The 25,637-nt window shown below is 34.3% G+C and overlaps 1 protein-coding gene across 1 annotated transcript in view; it reads right to left on the bottom strand.

The window, feature by feature from the left end:
* The window catches only part of LOC142973137 (protein qui-1), a 108,486-nt gene that overhangs the window by 24,095 nt on the left and 58,754 nt on the right, over positions 1-25,637 (bottom strand). Inside the window, exons 2-14 of the mRNA XM_076114715.1 lie at positions 20,229-20,392; positions 19,728-19,807; positions 13,242-13,364; positions 12,079-12,248; positions 10,200-10,354; positions 8,470-8,638; positions 6,732-6,891; positions 5,767-6,511; positions 5,514-5,657; positions 4,938-5,138; positions 3,457-3,635; positions 1,261-1,407; positions 76-194 (exon numbers count right to left, since the gene is read on the bottom strand). Coding sequence (XP_075970830.1) covers positions 76-194; positions 1,261-1,407; positions 3,457-3,635; positions 4,938-5,138; positions 5,514-5,657; positions 5,767-6,511; positions 6,732-6,891; positions 8,470-8,638; positions 10,200-10,354; positions 12,079-12,248; positions 13,242-13,364; positions 19,728-19,807; positions 20,229-20,340 — 2,504 coding nt within the window. The 5' untranslated portion in view covers positions 20,341-20,392. The remainder of the gene's footprint in view (positions 1-75; positions 195-1,260; positions 1,408-3,456; positions 3,636-4,937; positions 5,139-5,513; positions 5,658-5,766; positions 6,512-6,731; positions 6,892-8,469; positions 8,639-10,199; positions 10,355-12,078; positions 12,249-13,241; positions 13,365-19,727; positions 19,808-20,228; positions 20,393-25,637) is intronic.

The raw sequence follows: 25,637 nt of genomic DNA, 5'->3' as shown, positions 1-25,637 counted from the left end.
AATTGCGCTATAATTGGCGCCAGTCAATATTACTTTGCCACTGAATTAAAAGATACAAGTAAATATAAAACTCACCATCCATTAAGCGGTACTAATAATGGTTTGTCGTAACCATCGCACCAAGCCATGGCAGCGGTCACAAGTGTTGCTAAAACACCGCGACGCGCCACCGCAGGGCGCAGCCATGCTATTATCTATTAACAAAACATATACAGTTGAGTATTGAGCACAAAGTTTTATAGAGAAAACAAAAGAAAAATGATTTTGTGGACTGGTAGCGCGATTCTCTACAGTTGGTATTGGGCATCTTGAGTTTGACATTCAAAATGCACTCCTATTCCTACTGCGCTCACTAGAGGCGCTGATGATTTTCATACAAAATTTCCCGCTATTTTTTCGGGAATCGATAGTGGTAGAGAATCGCGCTACTGTATACCATTAAGTGAACGGTAAAAAAATCCCGAGATACGTAAAAATATAGTTATTTCATATCGAATGTTAATCAATATATTCCCATAAATTATTCATAAAAAATCAACTAAGTATAATACATTTTTTATTGTCTTTTTATTATTTCAGAACAAAAACAGAACTTTACGGCATTATGACAGTAATTGAATAACCTCAGGCATTTCCTCATTCCACACAACCCTTCCTTAACTTCGCATATCAAATTGTACTATACTTTATAGCTATACAATTTATGAGTGTACGATAAACCAATTTCCAAAGTTCGACATGAACAAAGACTTATTGAGACTCGTTAAAGGGCTTTGTGGCCTGTGCTGACGTGGAGGGCATTTTGTTGATTGATATTTGATTCGCGAACTGAATTTCTGACACACATTTGGATCGTCCGCTTGGGGAGAATTTTACGATTTTGTTGAATCATTGGTCGTATTGTGTTTCGGTTTTTCAATTTATATATTGCTTTATGACTTTTCACGGTACAATTTACAATGATATCTAAGCACACTTCTGAAGGGAAGAAGAAAACTATTTGACTTAAGGTTTAAACAAGTAATAAACCTTTAAAATGTTATACAGAAAACAAAAAAAAAACTATCAGGATGGCCCGCCTTCGTCCGGGTATATAACAAAGTTATCCCGTTTAATCCATTCTCACGGGAATTTTAATCCCATCGATCCCATACAAACATTGCCCCACAGTTACAAACATATAAAAAAGTACATTTCGGTAATTAATTTTATTTCTATAGAGAACTAATTATAATAAAAAGTACATAATACAATATTTACCTGAGCTCCCAACTGCATAGGATCCCTAGTAAGGATATCACTGGCTTTCCTTACAGCTCCATACACGAGTTCCACATCGCGGTCCAGAATGTAACACCGAACGTGTTCAAGTATGCAGCGGAGATACGATATCGTCACGGTTTGTACCTGTTTGGATGAAACAGTTTATATTAGCAGGTATTTTAGGCCCATAAACCAAGTTAAACATGTAGACTATGTATAAAGTCATCCATAGCTTTTGAAGGAAGCGATTGATTGATAGATGTCTTACACGCTTGTATATTGTATATATATTTAACTTTTCATTAAGTTGGAGAAGTTACAGTTTGATCGATAAGTACATTAAAATAAAAAAGCCTAAAATCATGATCTAGTGTTAACTACTTTTCTTAGGTACATTTAGCGTTAAAATAAATGTACCTCAGAAACCGGTCATTAGTGCCTCAACTTCTATTACACATACTTAGAAACTACTAGCGATCATAAGAATAACTCGCAAACGCTAGTAAATAAATATCGATTACAAACATCCTTTATCCCTGATTAACCGGGAATAAACGAGGACGACATGATCGCATTGTGTCACCGTAATATCGAGTAATTATCGCTGACCGATTCATCATGAGTTGTTAACATACTGGTTGTATACACGCTTCGGATTCTTTTCTTTTATGTTTACATGGTGTTACGGGGATTAAGATAGCTTTATCTTCGCTTGAAGATTTATTGGAAATACTATACTAATTACCTTATGTCTGTTTTATTTATATGAAACTAGATGGCTGGTTCCTCATTAAATATTATATTATATTTTATGTTGAAAATAATTGCAAAATTAAACTTCGTAAGGCTTTTAAATTATTACGCGAGAACAAACCACGTATTGTAAGAGGGTAAAGAGGTATAGGTTTGGGTTAACACAGAAACTGGATACTTTTTATGCCAGAAAACCTTTCTACGATCATCATCACGCGCAGAATTGTGGTAATTAAAAAAACCCCTGCAATTTGAGAGGTTTTACATCTGTAACCTGTACACTCTCATAGTAGCGTATTAGGTTCATTGCGGCTGTTGGCTCTCTCACAATTCTGTGCCCGCATTGCATTCACAAGTTTGCGCCCTACTTAAAACCTCTCTCGTATTACGTTATTACATATACTATATCAAGCAGAAATATACAATGAAATACTAAAATGAGTACTGTTTTTAACTTCAAAGTAATTTGTCAATCACTGTGTATTTATTATATAGTAAAAGAATAATTAAGTCAAAATAATTTTCATAAAAAATATACGGGTTAAAATGTAACAGAGAGTTTACATGTTTCTGTCCGTGACTGACTCTTCTGATCTTTCTATTCGTCAGTCTTCATTATAATATCATCATAGCATTTCTGTAAAAAATACACTTAATATAGGATGCGATGCGGAGATATTTTATGATGCCTTATTTTAATTTTATTTATGTTTAATTCCTTTCATTTATTAAATAACTTAATATAGGTCCAAATAATCTAAATTGTTTCATTACATGTTGCCCATTGTTGTCCTCCAATGGTCATTTCAGTATTTAAATATTTAATGTTCATTCTTACAGTAAAGGCACTCTGTTTCACGAACTTTGAAAACATACCTTTCTAATTACACCTTTGAAATGGACACCAAAGTTTGTCGTACTACAAAAACGTTCAGCCAATTAAGCTTGATGAGTTTGGTGGTAACGACGCAGGAAATTACACCACTACTCAAAATAAACGAAATTGCTTAAATTGAATGTTTTATCAAAATACATATCTTAATAGCGTTTGCGTGTAAAGAGCTACCTATCCTTGTATACAAAATTAGAAGTGATTTTAGTATTCATGGATAAGTAAAATGTTTTGGTACACGAGCTTTTAGACTGCCTCGTGCTGTGTTATTTGTCTTGTTAATCCAATTACAGAAAGCCACATTAATATCTCATAGTTCATATGTACCTAAATAAAAAAACTTTCTGACTTATGATAAATCGATTTAGTTCAGAACTAACCCACAGAACCTACCTTAATAAGACTTATTGATCGTACCCTTTTGTAGGGTTGTATCTAAAGTCATAAAAACTACTATAAGTGACAAAGCGCGCTTTATAAAACGTATTAATTTGAAAACATCTTGTCTATCAATTGTTCTAAATAATAACGCAGACGGCGATACTTACCGCGGCTAGTAAAAAGTCGAAATTGCAGACAGTAAGGTCCTTCAGCTTGGAGAAGTCTCCCGCAAGTAATAAATGCAGCCAGGACTCTTCAACATGTCGTTGTGTGAAGGCTGCAGCTGTTCTACTTGCTGAGTGGAACGGAGTCGAGTCTAGCAGCGCGTCGTCGTCATCCACACAACCTAATACAACAAAAAAGACGTGAGTGACGTGATGAGAATACTATGACAAAGTGCTATTGATATTCACATTGCTCGTATCGGCGTAAGTGAATTGAAAATACTATTCCAACTTTAACAAACAGCAAATATCCAAGTAATTTCGTTTTGTAGAAAATAATCCGATAAAAAGCCGGCTCGTAAATTAACTGCAAAGCTTCGCGCAATATTGTAAAAAGATACACAGCATATAAAAATAAAACAAGTCTATTTGCATCGAGACTTTATTCGATACGTCGAAGTACAGCAAAACTATTGAAAAATATTTTCACATTTGAATTTATTTTACATGTGAAAAATTTCAAGTTTGCAATCTCACGTAAACAATAAAATCCGATACCGCCTCGAAAACCTCACTGAATTGATAGAAGAGAAAATATTATCTGCTTTCTCCGTGAAAGGTTTGGTTTCACCATTTGGGATATTTGAAGGCGCTTTCTTTGTGTGTGGAAGTACAATAGCGAAGGAATTCAATCAAAGAGGAATGAAAGGCAGTTTTACATTTTGTGTATTTTGCGACACGTACTCCTCTAGCTTTTCTTTGATGTTTTGGGCGAATGTTATTCAACGCTTGTCCGTGATGAGAAAGGTAAGTAACAAAGTCACAATGTGCTTGTCTTAAATACATTTTCGGCTCTTTGGCTATTCAACTTTCTCGAAAAAGTTATTTTTGTTCTTTTCTACGTCGTTTCGTGATAAAAATAAAAGTTCGTGTTCATTCAATATACGGTACGCGACATTTCAATTTTCTAGCGGAGAAATGAATGGATTTCTATTCGGAGAAATTTTTCAGCCAATTTTTCCAGCAGCTTTTAATTACTTCAAACGTTTCCTTGGAAACCAAATTCTGTTCGTCACGAAATAAAAATTTTGGGGCTACGTTATATGCGCCGCTGTTCTTTGCTGTTTTAAAAAAACGTGGCTAGCAGTGATTTACTATGTTATAACGTGTTTCATCGTGTCGTGGTGAACTCTATTTTCTCGCATTTTTGATGCACACGTTTGCAGTCATTCGGTGGCAGATGAATGCGACAATTTATTCGGAAGGTACTCATCCGATAGTTTAAGATTTTTTTTTAATTAGGCTTACAAACAAAATCACGGGTTACATTCTCATAGGAGTTGGCAGTGAACAATTCTCTTCCGACAGTTTGTAAATGTTTTGCTTCCTGCACACACAAAACATGCTCTAAAACGGAATTTATATCTATAACCAAAAAGCTCTGTAAGTTTTTAAAAGAAGCTATATGTTGTAGTGCAACTCACCAGGTTCCTGCGCTTCAGAAGTGTCTGTATCATCAGCGTCGTGTAGGAAGTTGGCGAAGTGCAACGCGGCGAGGTCGGAGTGCGCATCGCGCAGCGCGGCCTGCGAGCGCACGTAGCGGCGGCGCGCACGCGAGCCGGCCGCCGCCGCGCGCCAGCGCCACGTGCACCGACCCGATACTACGTTCTCCGATATTAGGCTCTCTGTTGACAAAAACTCATCGTTAGGACATGTTTTTAAATTTTCTTCTGTATTGTTACTTACGGTAGACAAAACATTCTTGTGAAACTTTGCATGCCTGAAAGTTCTGATTGACAATCGAAGACCACCTAACTATCTACAAAATCTTTTCAGCATTTGTAGCAGGCGCCGAAGGAACCATTTATTTTTCATTGTAAATTTCAAATTCGCGATATTGGATAGTACCAGTTGTAGAGAATTACTGAAAACCATTCTCGCTCTAGACCAGTATGGTGGGCTTAAGCTTTTAACTACCGAAGCACAGTGTTTTTAAATCTAAAATCTATCAAAATTTACAGTTCATATTCAAAGAAATAATCAGGTTGAATCAAACTTACTCATCATATATTTAGCAACGCAGATGGTAGAGAAGTTGAAATTGGCTTCTTTTAACGTGATCACCGCGTCACTGTTACTCGTCGGCATCAACAGTTCTAATAACTCTAGCTCTGTCAGTCCAAATTCCGAACACGTTATGTAACCTGCAAACGTATAAACAGTTCACTTGACCCATTGATCTTGTTCGACCACCGGTATAAACTCGGCAACGGTCTTTGCAAGCAATGAAATAGACACAATGTATTTACTTACTCGCTAATTTACTAAACGCTTTAGAACCGAAGGCAACTTCTAAGTTATCGAAGGCACCATCAATAAAGTCTCCATAGCTATTATTCTCCGGGGTCTCCTCTATCGCGTCTAACAAATAGTAGCAGTTCTGAACTTTAAACTTTTCTTTTTGCGCCGGTGTCAGTTGCAGTTGGTCCAAAGATACGGCACTCGTACAAACTAGGAACACGTTTCTTGGCAACGACATTGGCAGCCAAGATAGCCCCGTCACTATATCACACTCCAAAGGATTCACTCTGTGCACATTATCAATGAATATCAACAAAATTTCATTTTCCATCTCTTCACATTTCCTAAGTAGACTTTGGAACCAATTATTTATGTAAAGAGGATCAAAACTCGCATCTTTTGGCAAGTAACCTTCGGGAATGTTTAAAATTATCGATATTTGTTGACACATCACTCTCAAGAGTTCCAAGTTATAGGCCGATCTCGGTGTGGAAGCGGAAAATCTTACTATCCTCAGAACGGGTTTCGGGAATATTTCTTCGCATTTGAAGTATAAATGTGTCAACAGGGTGCTTTTTCCTGAAGCGTCGGGGCCGTATATTAAAGTCGGTGGATGCCGAGAGCGATTGTCGTAATTTTCCTTAGCGTTATTTAGAATACTTTTGGCTGCTTCTTCAATTTGCTTAACGTTAACCTTATACAAACGATTATGTTCTATACATATCCTAAGATGAGTGATGTGTTCCAGAAATACTTCCTGCAAGTTAAAATGAAATTCAATGAGTTATTCATGCGCGAAAAGTTGTCACTCGAACGACGGTAAAGTTTTCCCGATATTTGAGTCTTGAAAATTTAGAGCATCGATATTAAATTTTACTGTTTCTTCATTAAAGTATGTTCACAGACTACGTTGGACATAAATAAAATAACAGTATATTTATCACAGAACATTAATTACTATGTTGTTAGATTATTACCTGTACAGTCTTTTTTCTTCCCTTCCCCTGATCGGGCTCGGTGCTAAGGCTGTCGTCGACTAGTGAATTGACAACAATTTGCACTTTTTCTCTTAAAGGGGCCAATTTCTCGTCGTTGTCTGACGCAGCGTCTGTTCTTGACGATTCTGCTGACGCTGATCTATAAAATTTCTTGTGTTATTTATATTTACTACAAAATATAAACCGAGCTTTTATGTTTATTGATCAACTTATTTTTATGATAACGCTCATAATTGAAGTAATTAATTTACTAAGTTCAGATGTTTTATTTACAGCAAGTTTTACGTAAGACTCTTAAACTTTTTGTGTTTAATTATGTCTCCGTCAAAACTTATAATAAATTACTTCATTCGTATTAATTTTAAGTGCATTGCTTCATCACTAATGTACTTTTAACTTGACATTAAAATTATAATTAATGAGTTTACTTAAACAAAGCCTCAAAAATTCATCAAACCTAATGAGTTTTGATTTCAGTACCACAAAGTTTATAGAAATAACTTTGTAAAAGGTTAAAGGTTCAATCAGAGGTTTTGTGTTCCAAAAGTATTATTGATGTTTGTATAGAAGTCTGTGGCGCGATTCTCTACTATTATCGACGGACTAACGGATAGCTTCTGGAAAATTTTGTAAGAATGTATCAGCGCCACTAGCGGACGCCGTAAGAACTATTTTTGAAGTACATTTTAAATGAAAATCTCAATAGTACCGACTGTAGAAAATCGTGCTACTAATGTACAAAAACCGTCTACAATTTATAAGAGTAATGTAGGAATTTTCTTTATTTTGATCGATAAGGGTTCCAAACAAACAACAAAACAAAACAATTGAGCTTTTTCTTGATACTCTTACGAAAGAAAAAGTATATAAACTATTAACCGTTTTGATTTTGTACGAAGAAAATCTTTTCCTTAAAGCCCCTTTGACATAACTTGACTGGTAATATGTACGTAGAAATAGGATCATATCTATGTGACAAAGGAAAGCTTCGCAGTATAGAAAGTCAGAAAAACATTTGTTATTTTCTTAGCTTTAGTTAGAGAATTTGCACAATGGAAGAGAAATGATTACTACTGGTGTTATGTATGTATTTTTTGTGTGAATAATAATCGTCGGAGATAATGTTTGTTATTCTATAAGTTTAGTTTTTATCTATATTTTTTGCTATGTATACTAATTACTAATACTCAATGCCTAACTCTTCCCTTTCGTTTGGGAGAAGACGCTTGCTCCGCAGCGGGTCAGTAATGGGTTAAAAATACTAATTACGGATAAATATGGGTAAAGCAGTTTTTTTAAATTTATTCCATACGAAAAACGAACCTTCGGTGTATGGATAAAAACGTAACAGTCTCCTTAACCATAACTTTACATTCGCTTTTTAATTATATTAACAAACGCAAACAAATACAGCATAAATATAAAGCCTTGGTTTCACCACACTTGTTTTTTTTTTTAAAAGACCACTTCCCCACTTAGAGTTGCTCTTGTGTCGCGGTGATTTTTTACAAAAATACAAACAACGGACACGATGTAGGTACAACCAGACCCGAAACAATCATTATTCGCACAAATAATTGTTCCGTGTAGGAATCGAACCCACGACCTCCCAACGCAGTGGTATCGGCGTGGCAACCTAAACCACTACATCACAGAGGCAGTCACATTAGTTATCTTATGAACTGGAAATTGATAAAGTTTGTTTGTAAATACTTACTCTAAGCATATAACATGCGTGTCAGGCAGTGTTTCTTCAATTCTTTTTCTCAGGTCTTTTAACCTCGTGTGAGCTAAAACTGATAGCTTGGAGTCTTCAGGCTCCGGGTCCGGCATGTCTCTAAACACAGCAATCATTCCCTTCGGCTGATTGCCGTTTGAAAGGAGGTCTGAAACAATGCCTTTATTAGTTTTCCAAGAACCTAGACTATTTGAGAAATTGGTGAAAGGTATGACAACGCCTACAGTCCTACAATGAGATTTTTTGGATACGATCATGCCTTGATAACAACATGAGCTACTTCTCTAGAAGTTTTAAAAGTAAATTTTCATAGATCGTAATGTGTTTTATCTTGTACCCTACTCTCAATAATGATGCAATCCAAGTGGATTGCCTTCTAGTTTTAAAATTCTACCTTTATGATATAGTATGTGAGTAGTTTTACGATGAGCAATTGTTATAATTTATAGTCGATACCCGATTTCCTTTATGAGTCTGATGTACGAAGAGAATCAGGCTCCATAAAAGTTTTATGAGCATGTTTTCTTGCTGTGAAACTATAAAAATCCCATGCATTGCAAAAATACGGTACGTAAATTCAAATGTCCAACTCAAAAGAGTATAAAGGGATAAATAAAACTGTGAATAAACTTTATCAGTTGTGGAAAAACATGGAAGCAGAGTAAAAACACACGAGTATGTATTGTTTGTAACAATAGGGTGAACAGAAAGTGGGATACTCGGCTATAACCGGAGAGAGGTAAAATCCTTTATGTTAGTAATACCTATTGCAAACAAATAAAACACGACGGTTTTCAAGCGGCCCGCCGTTGTTTCCGTGTAATTGGATCGGGCAGCTACGGACCTTTTTTTTAAGTTTTCCCCGATAACGTTCGTAAGGTTCCGTAGATGTAATTCGGAAACGGATTTCGGTGGAAATTAATATTTTTCGCTTGTGTTCCGTTATAGTGTGATTCGTTTTTTAAAGGCCCCGACACTTTAAATTCATAAGTATGAAAGTCAAAGTGAAATTGAATTTCATTGTGTTTTGCCAGTTAAAATCAAGTCTTATTAAAAATTTAGTTTACTTTAACCTTTACCTTTTATTACAACTTTAAGAAAAAAAATTATATTATATAGCTGTAGTACCCTCTCGCTTTTGTTTTATTTCTCAACATCGGAGGGAAAGCAAAAGCCTGTGATGATTTTATCGTGCAATAATTTTATGAAGCCCTATTGAAAATTAATTGGATTAGGTCGCCTTTATTTAGTGAAGATTAATTATCAGCACTGGACATTCATTGTTCGTGTTTGGTGCTAACTAATTAATTATAGGTTTTGTACTCATCAATTTGTATTATGATTTGACTGTTTTAATACAATAATTGTTTCACAGCATGTTATAAAACATTTTACGGGATAATTTGTTGAGTTCTTCAAATACCCATTTTCATTACGACGCGTAAAAATCTGTCTCATGCTGTGTAGAAAGTAAAACTTTTGAATTGTATTTTCCTTCCATAGGTTAGTAATAAAACATTCACTGAAATACATCGTCCCTTATAACAAAGAGCAGCCTCATATTACCCTTGTGTTAACCCAAAAACTTTTTTATGAAAAGGCACAATAAACCACAACTGCTTTTCAAAGGCAACTTAATCTTAAAAGGCAACTTAATCCTTAACAATATCTTTTATGGGTGAACAGTAAAAATAACATTTTATGATTACCTAAAGCTAATTCGCATTGGAGTTCCACTGGACTCTTTAATAGGTCAGCGACATCGGTACCACTTCCCAACGCTTCAAGCGCTGTAGCGTTGAAGGCCTTCTGGACTTCCACGAGACGATTCCGCTGTTCTTCTCGGTCAAGCAAATCGCTGAACCTGATGGAAAATACAAATTTATAATACTAGGAAAGAAAAACAATAAACCCTACCCTATTGAACAATTTTCAATTTTGTATGAAAAGGTGATCAGCGCCTCTAACGGGCGTCATACGAACTATTTTCGCAGTACATTTTAAATGTCAAATTTTCAATACTCGACAGTACCGACTGTAGAGAATTGCGCTATCGCAATGTGTTATTAATTGAAACTACAAAATTAATTAAATTATAAGTTTTGAAGTTAAGTAGCGTAACATAGTTTGGGACAGTTTTGGGACACGTCACATGTCCCAAAACTATTATCTCGCCGTTACATGTCAAACTTGGTAAACAATGGTATCTGTCGATCCGTTCTTGAATAGGAAGACTGACAATCTGAACAGCATAGCTTATACAAAGGACATAGTTTTGCACGTGTGTTCATCTCTATTCAAGTCATCAAGCGACATGGCATTGTTTTTTAGAGCCGAACGAATTTGTAAAAATATTTTTGGTTGCCTTTTGTGTGGAAAATTTAGCCAGGAAATTCAATTAATATTTTAAAACCAATAGAATACTATAGACGCAGTAGGTTATAATAAACTAACTTCATTGTATCTTGGGCATTTCTAGTGGAATAACAGTGAACTATCTGCATTCCAATCGGTAATTAATAGGGACATGGGGTTAGCAAAGCGGTCTATGGTCGGGTTTCCTTCCTTCTAAAGTAGTCATAAAACGTAATTGGGTTTTTCATGGTAACAATATCAAGTCATTTATGAGACAATACGCTCTTACTTTACCGTATTGAAACGAAAGAAACTGTTTAAGATTAGTTGCTAATGAGTCATTAAAAATCCATTTGTTGTCAGTCAGGTAAGGATATCATACTAAAAATAACATGTAATTTACACACACCACAATTTGTCTCAGTTTCCACCATAAATAAATGCCTGTTTACTACATGTATTTGTTTATTCTACGCGCTTATCAAAACACTACATAATACGAAAATACACAGACGCTCATAGACGGCAAGAGTCCCTTATTAACGAGCCAATTTTGATCTTCCTTTGTTCTATTATAGTATACGAGTGCGATTTCTTAGAATGGTCCATTTACTTGGCCGTGTATTGCTTCTTTATAACCTCATCTTTTGGCCTCCCCTGTCGACGCAATAAAAGATAACCTGTGGGACGTACTCAGAGCTATACATATATTTATATGAATAAAACCTTCGTGGCTCAACGATAAATTATTTATTTTAGGCAACGATCGTAAATTGTTACGGCCTAAATGGATGAAACGTGATAAAGGATGATGAAACTCTTTTTGAAATTTATTGAATAGAAAATCAACGAACAATTATGGGGTACAATCAAAAGTTTATGATAAAAGAATATTATACAATAATAAAGTTTGCCGTCAAGAAAAATTTAGGCTTTCACGTAAACCGTTAATGAGGGTCCGGGGTCTGTTTACGAGTTCTATTGGAAGGAAGGCCTTGATGAGAACGATTAATATCGACAATATTACATCTTTGTTGGTTAGGGAAGTACGCTTTTATATAGTTTGACGGGTATTTTCGAATAATGAAAATGTTTTTATGACTCTTTGTGATAATAAGGAACTTCGTGTTATTTCTGGATAAATTTTCACTTGATTGCTATACTCTAACTCTGCCCATACAGACACTATTATAAGTCAATATTAGTACTGCTTCTTATCGTAAGTTTACTTACCACTTATCATCTCCTTCTAAATGGTAGCTGCCATCGCCATTCAGCCTATAGCAAGCTCGAACAATGGCAGACTGTGGCGAGTCCGACTTGATGAGCGCTTCAAACGTCGTCTCAGGGATCTTGTACGGAAGCACTGGCTGGTACGACGATGGATCACCACCAAGGAGGCACTAAGGTGAAAAATAAACAATTAAAAAATAAAATGATTTCAGGTTTTTTTAATAGTTACATTCGAGGTGAGATTGCTGTATAGGTATAAGGTGAAACGGCGACTACTTTTAAAAATGAACTATTATTTTATGCTAACTAATAGTCTTTTGTCAGGTAAAAAGACATAAAAAAACCATTATTTCAAAAACTTAGTATCGATTCTTTTTATAATATCAGACTGAACGTCGTTCGAGCACTTCTTTTGTATTAAAAATTCAATGAAGAACCATTTCAAGAACTTTTCTTTTGTAAAACGTTCCATTTTCATTTTCGGTATAAGTTTTTAAATTGTTCCAACCACTTAGTAATTAAAAATTATGTAAAAATTCTAACGAGGGGCTATTAAGTTCGAATTACCAACTCCAATTAAAAATAATTAGTGGAAAGTCTCTTCAATTTACCTTGTATTTTATATTTGGGGTGTAATTGTGGGGTTATTAGTCGCGGGGATGATGTTAAATACGCCATTTTATGACTATAAGGTATTTAGTAACTTGACAAGTTTAAAATAGAGGTCTAAATCTGTACCTATGTACGATTTTATAAAAATATTTTCTATATTATAAAAAAAAAATATATAAAAAATATTTATAAATTTCGACAGAAATATTATGAAAAGTAGAATTCTACTTACCATAGAGAGCAATTTTTTCGATTTCGGACATGATGTTATTGTTTTAAATCCGATTATTTTGAAATAATATTTTTCACAGCAAAATTAAACAATGAAATAGCTCGTTCATTTATTAAATGACTGACTAAATATTATTTTCTTTTTGTTTCGTGGTTTTCTGTGAGGTTCATTATAAAAAACGAATTTACTTTTAAAGTTTTGCTTTTTATTGCCTGTAAACTATCACATTACTTTATCTTTCAATGAGGTTTTATGTCTAAAATAAAATAATTACCAAATTAAAATAAAGATTTTAAATAAATAAAATGTATTGTCTTACCAGAAAATAGCCGGCCTTTGATGTTTGATTATAGCATCGTATTTCGTCCAGGTAGTGACGTAACAATGCTGGGTTTGTTTCGTCTCCGCCGTCGGTACCGTAGTGCATGTCCACAAACTCGATCTAAACATAAATAGAAAAAGGCTTAAATAATATGTTTGCATTTGCCAAGTAGATGAGGAGCTCGTGCCTTAGTTAATAACAGCTGAGGTTAAGCTACGCTTGCCGAGGTTGTTTTGTGGATGGGTGACCATCTTATATATATCACGAGTTCCTGCTATTCAGCTGCATAAGGTAAGATTGGAGGCCGACTCCAACTGGAAATGGATAATTTGCCGTATTTTTGTAACAAAAATATTTTAAAAAGCAAAATTCAAGCAGATTTTTTTTTGGTGTCAAATGTTTTCATAGTATTTATTTCGATATTTTAACAAATTATAAACGGCTGGTTCAGAGTAGGTATGTAAATAAAGCCTGGTACAGTTGATTTTTAAACCAAACAACAAATTGATTCATATTTTTTGTCAGTGAAAAAATTCTCATGTGAATGACATCAATTTATTCGAAATGCTACGAGCAAATAGTCACGTTTTAACTTTTGATTCACTTTCATATCTATATTCTATATACATATAAACATATCAAAAGAAAGTAGTGTTAGTTACACCACTCATAACGCAAGAACAGCTGAATAGATTTATCTGCAAGTTACTGGGGTGGTAGCTAAGAACCTGGGCATAGAATACTTTTATATATATTTTTTTAATAAAAATATGTTGTTAAGCGCAAAGCTCGAAAAAGGCTCAACTGGTAACTTATTGTTTTGTTTCATTGTATTAAAGACGGCAAAGGTTTAATAAGGTTTTTATGGAGAAAAGAAAGCAAATAAATGCGTGAGCGGAGCTGCGCGGGTCAGCTAGTATAAAAATATTTGTAGGTAAGAGCACTCAGCATTGAATCCAGCTTAAACATACCTGTCAAATGGAAAAACAATTTCATGAAAGCTTTTGAGTTGACAAAGGTTTTTGTTTGATGTTTTTATTTAATCTGTGCGCATATTATTCTTTTGTTTTATTGTTGATGATTTTTGAATGAACAACTTGAATTCCAATTTTATCATTCGAAAGTTGAAATATAATTCGCGAAAGTTTATTCCAGCATATTAAATCTTTTTAATATTTAATGGCAGCGAGTTTAAATACTATTCTATTTTTAAATCATTTGTTTTTTTAAATTATTGTTACCAGCATATTTATAAGAATTGAAAGGGTTTTGTTGTTATTATGCAAAACTTAATCGAGATTTTACAGAAAATACCAAAAGACCGACATTGCTTACCTACAAAGTGGGTGCTAACACGTTAAAAAGCTAAGCCTTTTTAATCTCCCTCTCCTTAGCTAAAACGACTAACTCAAAAATGGTTCGCTTTATCCACTTGAAGTGTTGCACATTGCAAGAAAGCCTTTAAACCGAAGCGGTGCGAAGTTGGTCGAGTACAAACCGCATCCCGGCAAGTTTCACCTCCACTTACTTATTGAGATGTAAGTGGTGTTTAAGTTTTATTCACTTATTTTGTTGCTCTGTTTTGGAGAAAACTCTACTGTGACATTTTTTATACGATAAATTTTACCAAAATTTTGATCGATGTATTACAAATGTTTGTGGACTTAGTCATCAGTTTTGTACATCTATCTAAATTTAATCTGCATTAAAGTTGTGTAAATTATGAGATGAAGATTTCTGAGGAATGAACGTCACGATCAATAACACGATTCTGTACAATCAGAACCATCGAGTATCGAGAGTTTGACATTAAAAATATACTACCAAAATAGTTCCATTTTCATACATTTTTTTTTCATAGCTAGCCAGTTGTCTATTCTCGATAACAGTAGAGAATCGGCCTACAATAACATCAGAAGGACGGCTGACTAATTAAATTTTTATGATACTGGAAGAACTAACCGTCACATAACTAGCTACTAAGGGAGATTCTTTCAAACTTATAGTACATGGGTAAGATTAGACACAAGAATTCTAAGTACTGTTCATGTTAATAACAAAAAATCAGTCATAACTTTTCTTAGTTTCCCCACCTTGATCCTCCACTTAGCTACCAAGTCCAATATAATTACAGTTATTCTAATGGAACGGTACACTGTGTTAAGAATCTAAATGATTTTAAGTTCTCGGGTAAATACAATTTGCTGAGCTGAGAGAGAGCTAGTGCTCACCATTAAGCCGAGAATTGCATTACTTAGATCACTGATTGTATTATCTAGCAAATGGATAGCATTTACAGCCGGTCTGGTAAGCTCAAGTTGGTAAATTTTGTGAAGAAACCGTTGAGAAAAGACAAGATCTCTACCAGAAAATGTTTAACTGAAAACTAGTTAAAACCAAAGATAGCCTAGTATGTCACAACGACTTAAACTTAAATGATGTTTTGGTTAATGACCGCTTAACTGAATTCTTAAGAGAAAAAAAATAACTCGTAATTGCATAGATATTATGGACAAACTCGTGGATTCTACAGATTTATAAAATGTAGAGCCGTTGATAATACTTATAATTTTTTCTGTTTTTGAGTTGAAAACATTTATTAATTATATCATGAAACAGATAATACTATTCCAAGCATACGTGTCGTTTATAAGTATGGCAACTGGTCTGCTTCGTATATCAAATCCTGTCTTATTAAAGCATGTCTCATCGTATTACAAAATCAAATAATAAAACAATTTAAATTATATTACACACAATCCAAATTTCGCTTTACATATGAATATATCATAATTCACAGTGAAATTAAATCTAAGTTGCAAACGTCTAAATCAGGGATTCAACAGAATCAATTAATATGGTAGCGAGCGCGTCAAAGTTTCAGTTGCAACGCAATTAATTAATGGTTAAACAGCGTATGAACTGCGATATATGTTTTCTGTTATTCAAAATTTTGTTGTTGGATATTATTTATCCAATTTAATGCTCGTAGAGCGATTTTATAAAATAAAAAGAGGCGAGAAATAGACATTTAGAAAATAGTTGATGCGGAATCTCATAGGAGCGCTGATCATGTCATACAAAATTATTGATGATAGTTCCTCAGTTCTCAGTTCGAGATAGTGGTTGGAGATCGCCCTTCCATAAAATTGTACCTAATGCTTGTATGGTGAAGGTGCAATTGACGGTTCATTCCCAACACTGTACAGCAACGGCATCTTAACTGCCGAGCAATCACGCTGTCAGTAAAATATGGTTGTTTATATTCGAGTAGGTACATAATTAAAAAAATATATTAACACATACTGCACTGCAACAATGCTTATAGTTGTTTTTATAAACTCTACCGTAACGGTGACATAAAATGTTTTATGAATAAACTTTCTTGCACATAATAATAGTACCTAAACATTTCATAATACCAACGCATAACCTCCTCAAAACTACATTAGTGAGTTATTTTTCTTTCACGCAAGAATAATGGGGCCTAATTTACAAAAGTACAAGATTAGTCGTCAGCACAGCGATTCATCATCGCGTGATGTTGTATAAATTCTGAGTGCTGCGAATGCGAGCTCGTTAGTCTTGTTGCCAGTTACATAATCTGTTTTATATTATGTCATTTGATGACCTGGATAGAGGACCGACGAATTTTTTTGGTGAATTCCAACTACGCGGTTTTTCAGAATTATTAATGAGTACTGTAACCTGTATAATTTGTATATAAAATATATGTTTACGATTTGGAAATTAATTCGCAAGATACTATTTTAATGTGTGTAATGGATTTAGATAATGTTAGCACAAAATAATGAACTGAATGCGAAGTAGATAAATCTGTCTACGCGTACCCTATATTTCTTGCAGTTATAGATGAAAGTATTGAACTCAAATACTAAGAATTTTTTCCCAAACTTTTTGTCAAAGGAAAATATGTTCGCAATTATCAAAGACAAGTAAAGCATTTCGAACATCCGAGCTCTAAGAACAATCAAAGGATTTACTTATAAGGGGAAATATTCTAAAGAATTTTAGCCTTGCATATTAAATGAAGTCTTTTGTTAGAATGTCAGCGGTGAACTCGTCAACTAGAATAAAAAATAACTATATTTTTTCCCCTCAGGTGTTTTAGTTTTCTTTTTCTACCATTTAAAATATGGCGTTGTATTTGCAGAGGTTTGACATAAAAGGGTCGAGGATATCGCAGTACAAATATTTGTTCGGTCTATTTGTTATTTGTTTTGAGTGTGGGTGTTTGTGTATTTAACACAACCGCTACAGGGATCTTAGCGGAAAGTTGTTTGTGTAAAGTTACATAAAACTGGACAGTTAAACTCGATTTCGCCCTACTGTGTTGAAGTACCACTGAACTAACAAAATGAGCTACACAAAACAATACAAGCTTTATGTAGTTGTAAAATAGGTTTCGATTATAATTTTGACGTTCTGTAGACAATCCACCATTTTCGGATTGTTTTTATTAAAGTATGCGCGCAAGTCTGTAGCGCGATTCTCTACAATCGGGACCATTAAGTATAGAGAGTTTTAATTTAAAATGTAATGCAAAAATAGGTACTACGACGCCTACTAGAGTCACTGATCAGATATTCATACAAAATTTCTCCATAACTAGCCGGTTATCGATACTCAATACTAGAAGAGAATCGTGCTTCTAATTTATATTGCAATCATATTAATCAAAGTATGCACCTAACCCTTCCATACATCTCTACGAAAACAGTCTTTAGGCACCGTTTTTATATCAACAGTTCGTCTAATTACTGAGTTAATAAAGCACCAAAATAACAATTCAACAAAGACATTATTACGTCCAAGCTGCTACAATAATCGATTAACGGCAAACCAGAATACGCTCGCTTCGTATTCGGTTAATATGTGACCGCTAATGCTACAAAACTAATTAATTCTGATCGCATAATCAAATTGGACCGCAATCTAGATGGTCGTGGAGCGCACCTGTGACGTTCATTTAGATCCTCTTTCCAAAGTTATGGCTGTTGTCGCAGTTATGTGACGATTAATGACTCAAATTATCGGTGAATAACGGTTTGAGTTTCATTAAACAACGACGTGGTTTGAATACACAACTTATGAGTACATGTCGTAGTTATCAGAAAACTATTTATATGATATTGAATTTGTTCAATCAGCTCCTAAGCAGTTATTATGGTGGCGTGAGGTACTACTGAAAAGATAATTTTATTTAAAAATAGTTCGGTGAAGTTGATGCCGTGAGTTTCAATTCATTTCATTTATTCTTGAGTCTATAATAAATCATTAAAACCTAACTCCTACTACATATTCAAATCGCAGTAACTTTCGAATCAATTTATACACAGAACTACGTCTCAAATAGACAGAACTTGTGCCAAACGTGTTACGAGTATACCTGCGGGCAATAGTATATAAAATATTTAATACATTTAACAGTGTGAGAACTTAAGTGTCATTGAATATTTAATGTTCTTCAGTTGCTTTTCACTCTTTTCAAGTTTAATTCTACGCCCGAAAGGTTTTTAACGCATTTGCATGTATTTTTAAAGCAGGTTCACCGAAAGGTTACTTCGGGCGAGGGGCTAAAAGAGAAAATATCAAAGGATAAGTGGTCGGTGGAAATTTTGACACCTCTCCAGCTTTTAACGATCGTCCTCGTTGTAGGTGAGACGTTTGTGACGTCATCAGTTTTGAAGTACTTTTGTACTTTACAGTTTGTTAAATTTAGTTACCGAATTCCAGTACTGCATTAATAAGGACGGGCGTCAAATGTCTAAATATGAATGCAAAGATCGTACGTGTTGTTATTATTCTTCATAAATACATTTTCTTTTAAACTTTTAAAGCGTTATTGTGTATTGTTATTCTCTTCAGCTCTCAAAACTGTTTCGTAGCTTAAATATAACGTTAAAATATGAAAAAGTTTTAAACAGACACAGTTAAAAAGTAGTATATTAATTCGAAATATACGATGAAATTTCATCGACTCAGTTGTCAGAAATATTTGAGTTTCATATTTCCACCAGCCGACGCCGGCTGAAAGTTTTACCATATCTAATTACGTGTAACTCCACCACATGTTACAAAACTACGGCGTATTTACCCGACTTTTTACAAAGCCCAACAGCGGAACAGAAGTTAGAACTATAACGTTCATTTATATTCTGTCGGCTAATATGCTTCGGTCGTCCTGCATCGCAACTCAGGTACGTGTCGTCCGAAAGTTCGACTTTGTCTGTGAGAAACATTTGCGAGTATGTAGTTAAATGGAAACTTCGTGTACACAACTTTGTCAGTGGTAATACGATATGTAGTTTGAAACCGTCGTAAGTGTTGCCAGTTATGCGGTGAATGATAAGAAAGTTTGTTGTACAGGTGTTTCGGTTCCCATTTTGCTACGCTACGGTATTATTTATTGGGTCTATTTTGAGCCGTTGGAGTGGGTAGCGTTGTTTCTGTTATATTTACCTCGATGCATCGATCGTCGTACGTGGACTGCACCTCCGGTCCGACCATCTCCAGGATTTGACGTCTTTCCTCGCGGAATTCTGGGAAATATAAACTTTTGTTATTGATATTGTTTGAAATGCTGTAGGATGATTCATAGGCGACCCAGAAAATCATATTTCTAGACAGGTAATATTTATTTTATAGCCAATTACATCTTAAGTGGGTACCTAGACATTACCAGCCTTCTCTGTTTTATCAGCAAGCTTTTAACATTGTAGCACAATTCACGAACGAAAGTGCACTAATTATTATCATTATTTATTAAATATTTCTATAGCACAGTTAGGTATTTAGGTGATGTTTCACAAAACTACCAACGCAGTTTGACTGTATGATCGAAAATTATGGTATAGGTGTTCAAAAATTTTCAATCATACCTGACGCTACCTTAATCATCTCCAATAGACGAATACAGGCCAATGATGATGAAAGTACTTTTGGCTTAATCATTGTACTCACCATTGTATACAGAGGCAACGTAGATCTTGACGGCGCGAGGTCCAGGCCACTTGTCACTGTGCTCGGTGTTGCCCTTCAGTGCGCTGAGCACCGCCGGCTCGGGAGCGCTCATCGCGCCCCGCCCTCGAACTCACCCCGCACTGCACGTATCACACCACCACATTCTGAGGACAAATAGATATACGTTACTTCTACAGAAATGACAGTTTTTTTAAGGTTTTTATTTTATAGCACTAGCGGTTCTGTTGAATCTTCCATCTAAGCTCAAAGCTTTGTTTAAAGATTACATTTTTAAATACAAATTGTGACCTATTTATTTGATATAAAATCAAATAAATAGGGGTAGAAAGTTGGCCACTCGCCGCGATCCCTAAAAACATTTTCTGTTTATTTCATATTCATACATTTTGTCATACATGACAGCCGCTTTCGATCGCTCATCTTTTTGAAAAACGTCACAGACATGATCTACATAGTTTCTTATAGGGCGTACTGTCTCGGTGTTATCATATACTAACGCACAATAAATAAACATGTACACAAAATAATAGTTATTATTGATAGTGAGATAATTCAATCAATGCAATATAGTTGCATTGTTTCTAAAATTTATGAAAATGTTTTCTGTAATAGTTCAACATTTGTGTCATAATTTTACAACGTAATAATTCCACCGCAAATCAGATAAACGTGCTCAACCGCGTTTAAATTTTAAACAATGGAGGTGCGAATAATCGTCAAAATTAGTTCAACTACAACAAACATCCGTTGTACAATAACACGGTAATTCGCGAACTATCAAAACATAATTTTCAATTTTGCGAACACCAGTTGCGAGAGGGCTTTTGCACCTCAATAGTCTATTATAAAAGTCCGTATAATAGTGGGAGGTTCTCATCGCAGATTGAGTGGAATACAAAAGGGCACTAATCAAAAGCCTCGCTTCTAGGAACCTTTTTATTATTGGACCCTCACAATGAAGCGTGGAAGATTTATAGCGGAGACTTGAATGCGATAGTGCTTAAAGCCCGTATAATGAACACTCAGGAATACATTATAGAGATATTTAATGTGATTGATTTAGTTTTTTGAACATTTTTCTTTTCTACTTTATTGCGCGGGGATAAAGATGTTATAAATTATTATATAATTAGTTTTCGCTTAATAGTCATTGACTGATGATTCGGACATGTTTAAAGAAAACTGGAAGTGAAAACATTTTTTCTCTAAATTTTAAGTTGAATGTCGAAACTGAGAAACAGTTGTTTATATTTCTTTAGGTAATTACACTACTTAAGAATCACAAAAACAAGTGGTTTCAAGCCTAAGTAAATAGAAATGCGTCGTTTTTCTTGTACTAACTGTACAAGCTTTCTAAGATGAAAATCACGTGCAACTTACATTAGCATTACAAACACTATTGATCAAGTTGACACAGCTGCAAGTATTCCAATTAAGTATTCTCGCTAACTAGACTATCATTGGCGTACAAACTGTACAAGCCTTCGAACGGTGAGAGGCCAATTAAATGTGTCGTACTGAAAAGCTCAAATGACGTTAGTTGGCACTGCAAATCGAATACGAGAACAAATATTGGATAGATGTTTGTAAAAATAATTAGGTGCTTCTATGTGAAATTTTAAGTGATTGTAAGCAATTAAGAGAGAAGCGCTCTATCGTATAGTATCTCCTTAAGTATTTTGTTATATTGATGTAAAGTAAATAATAGACAATGAAAAAAAGTTATTGTCTGATAATGATAAATAATAAACACTATACAAAAAGGGTCTGAAATGCAATAAAAAGGTGTAATTTACAGAACGATTTTTACCCGACGTTGCGGCAAAGTTACTTCGGTCTTAGCCACGGGTAGGTTTGTTACATAGCGTTTTACAATGCTTGCTAACATAAGCAAAACTGCAAAAAACCGCATATTGTTCTCTAGGTACAAGACCTAGCCTTTATGGCTAACAAATTTAGTGGTCCCAAACATTTGATCCAATATTGGCGAGTCCAGTGCACTAGTTAGCAAACATTGCTTTCACCAACACAAACTGATTTGCATTTGTTAAATAATTAATGTACGATGTCATCCGTGCTGTACCGAGATAACGTTTGAACATTTGAATTCAACACGGCAATTGCAATTTGTGTGTATTCTAACACTATATTAATTATGTATGTATGTATATTAAACGTTCAGATTGATGTTTGGTTTGAGTTGTATGGAATTATCTAATATTGAGTTTAGTTAACGAACATTACGTTGGTTAGGTGTTTTCAAAATGTGACTTTAAACGATCTCTCTCCCTCCCTCTCTCTCTCTCTCTCTCTCTCTCTCTCTCTCTTCCTGGCCATTTGTCCCATATGGTAGTTGGGTCAGCCTTCCCTATACTCTTCGTCCTATCCTTGACGTCGTCTTATTTGTCCTCACAAGTCACATGCCTTATTCATTATAACATTATAATGCAAAACAGTAAAAATAAGTTCCTACAAACTAAGAAAATAATTAAATTTATTCATGTATTATTTTAGTTTATCCTGTTATTGCAGTTGCAGCAGTGCACAATGCGTAAATTGTTGCAGAATGTGGTGAACACATGCTACGATTGCACACTTACTGTAAGACTTGTGAAATAAACTTAATCTATATAATAATGATCTTATAAGGAATACTGAAACTGTGAATGCCATGCCGTTCCAACTACTTTTATTTATTGTGATATTTCTTGGACGTTCTATATTATCATAGGATATATCAATTTTGAAAATGCGATTGGGTTTCTGAATTTCTTAGATTTCAAAAATATTGTTATAAGACAGACTCTAGGAAACAATATTACTCAATAGTAATTAATTATATAGAGTATGAAAGCTTGATTTAGGGCAAAGCACTGTATAAATGTTAAATAAAAAGTTTAAAACACGTACTAACACTCTAGTTTCACGATTAATTCGCAGGCGACATCCAGCGACACAGTTAATTGCACAGGACGATATCACAATACGAGCAAAAAATACGTCCTTCAGAGTGAAGAGAATTTTCCATTAGACTGTTTTCTTTGTAATTGGACTGAACTAAGAGGTGAGGGGTGATTTTCTACTACTATCGACTCTCGACAACCGGATAGCTAGCGAGAAATTTTGTATGAAAAATTGGTAAGCGCCTCTAGCGGACGCCGTACGAACTATTTTTGCAGAACATTTAAAATGACAAACTCGATACTCGATTGCACCGACTGTAGTGAATCGAGTTACAGTAGTAGTTCGATAAAATAAGAAGAAAAGCGATACAGCTTAAGAAATTACTTGAAAATTGCAACGGTAAGATGAAAGTAGAAAATACATTTCAGAATTATTTATCAGAGAATAGCGAAGGTAAGGTATTGTTATGAAAGATTTTATACTTCCCGTAGGAGATTAGTTACTTTTATTCAATTTTTTGTTCTTTGTTTTAATTTTTATAGCGATTCTGTTATATTTAAGTAAATTGTATGCCGTACCGGTCTCGGATTTGTTATTTATTTTCTATTTTATACAAAGCTTTTAAATCAAAAGGTAAGGGTTTGATTTTTAATCCAAAGCTATATCTTATGGTACTTAGAAGCTATTTACTAAACTTAAATATAAACTTTTGACTGCCTCCGTGGCGCAGTGGCCTACGTTGCCACGTCGCGTCATTGGTTCGATTCCCACACGGAAACAATTATTTTTGCGATCCACAAATAATTGTTTCGGGTCTGGTTGTACTTTGTGTCCGTTGTTTGTATGTTTGTAACAGTCCCCGCGACACAAGAGCAATTCTTACAGCGGGAGTTGTCTTTTAAAGAAAAATTAAATGAAAAATAAACCGTGAAATTGACCCTAGAACTGATAAACAATCTTATTGACACAATAAAAAAAGTTTTGTTGTAGTTGTTTGTTCTAGACCTCAATAAACACATGTTTACTTGAAAACTTTTCTCAATACAACCAACTTATTAATAACCGAATAACCACGAATTTTCTAGAATTATCCTTGAGAATAAGATTATTGCAGTTGTTTTGACTATAAACATGGTAATGTATGAATCTATTGAAACTGTTTTATTGTCAAAACATAGTTATACATTAGATATACCCTATTACAAAATGTGAATTAAGTTATTTTATTACCCAGTTCATAGAGGCTTTTTGTTGTGAACCAAAAGTTCTTATTACAAGCTCAAAATTGTTCTGTAAAACAAATTATGAGCAGAAATTAAAGTAACTCGGCAACAAAGTATATTATTTAACACTCTTTGAATTTATCACAAAAGTAATAAAACGAATGCGAATACCAATTTCTACTAACCAATCAATAAGCTTATAATAAAATATTACTAACATACATCACATATTAAGCCGTAATACCATTTAACGATCAGTAAATAATATTAGGTCGGAAAAAGTCTTTTCGTATTATAGTATGTATGAACTTGTAATTTTTTTTTTCTTTAAACAAAAAAACTCGATATTTAGGTACCTCACGAGCTCACTGAAATAAACCTAATGAACCGTGTAACCATGTGTGATTCTTGAAGCCAAAGAGATTTTATTACAAGTTCATATATGTATACTATAATGCGAAAAGACTTTCTCCCCGACCTAATATAATATAATACCTTCTGAACCTATTATGCAATTAAATGTCTAATGCGATAACAAATTTCTACTAACCAACTCATAAAGAAGCATATCTATACTAATCTATTCTAATATTATAAAGCTGAAGAGTTTGTTTGTTTGATTGTTTGTTTGTTTGTTTGTTTGTTTGTTTGTTTGTTTGAACGCGCTAATGTCAGGAACTACTGGTCCGATTTGAAAAATTCTTTCAGTGTTAGATAGTCCATTCATCGAGGAAGGTTAAAGGCTATATAACATCACGCTACGGCCATTAGGAGCAGAGTAGCAACGAAAAATGTTACGAAAACGGGGAAAATATGACCCTTTCTCTTTTATGTGACGCAAGCGAAGTTGCGCGGGTCAGCTAGTTAATAATATTACTAACATACATCACATATTAAGCCGTAATACCATTTAACGATCAGTAAATAATATAACATCCAAATACGAATACATAACCATTTCGTCCACTTCATCTAACACTTAGGGAGATAATCTAATGCCCTGTTTTTCTTTCATCCACCGATCAAGGCGGCAGTACTCGTAAAATATGGCCCTTTGGAATAATCCAGCGTGGAAACATTGGATGAAATTAAATATAACGCACACCATCTGAGTGAATTATTCATTGGAATAATATTCTTGTATTCATAGTCTTTTATGGTATTCGACTGAAATAAGGACGTGATAATGAAGATGTGGCAAAGATAGCCCAATTATGACTTGTAAATATTTTCAATGTATACTTTGTTTTGGTTGGTTTTT

This window comes from Anticarsia gemmatalis, chromosome 5 (assembly GCF_050436995.1).
Source record: "Anticarsia gemmatalis isolate Benzon Research Colony breed Stoneville strain chromosome 5, ilAntGemm2 primary, whole genome shotgun sequence".
Lineage (NCBI taxonomy): Eukaryota > Metazoa > Arthropoda > Insecta > Lepidoptera > Erebidae > Anticarsia > Anticarsia gemmatalis.
This window is presented reverse-complemented; position numbering and strand designations above follow the sequence as displayed.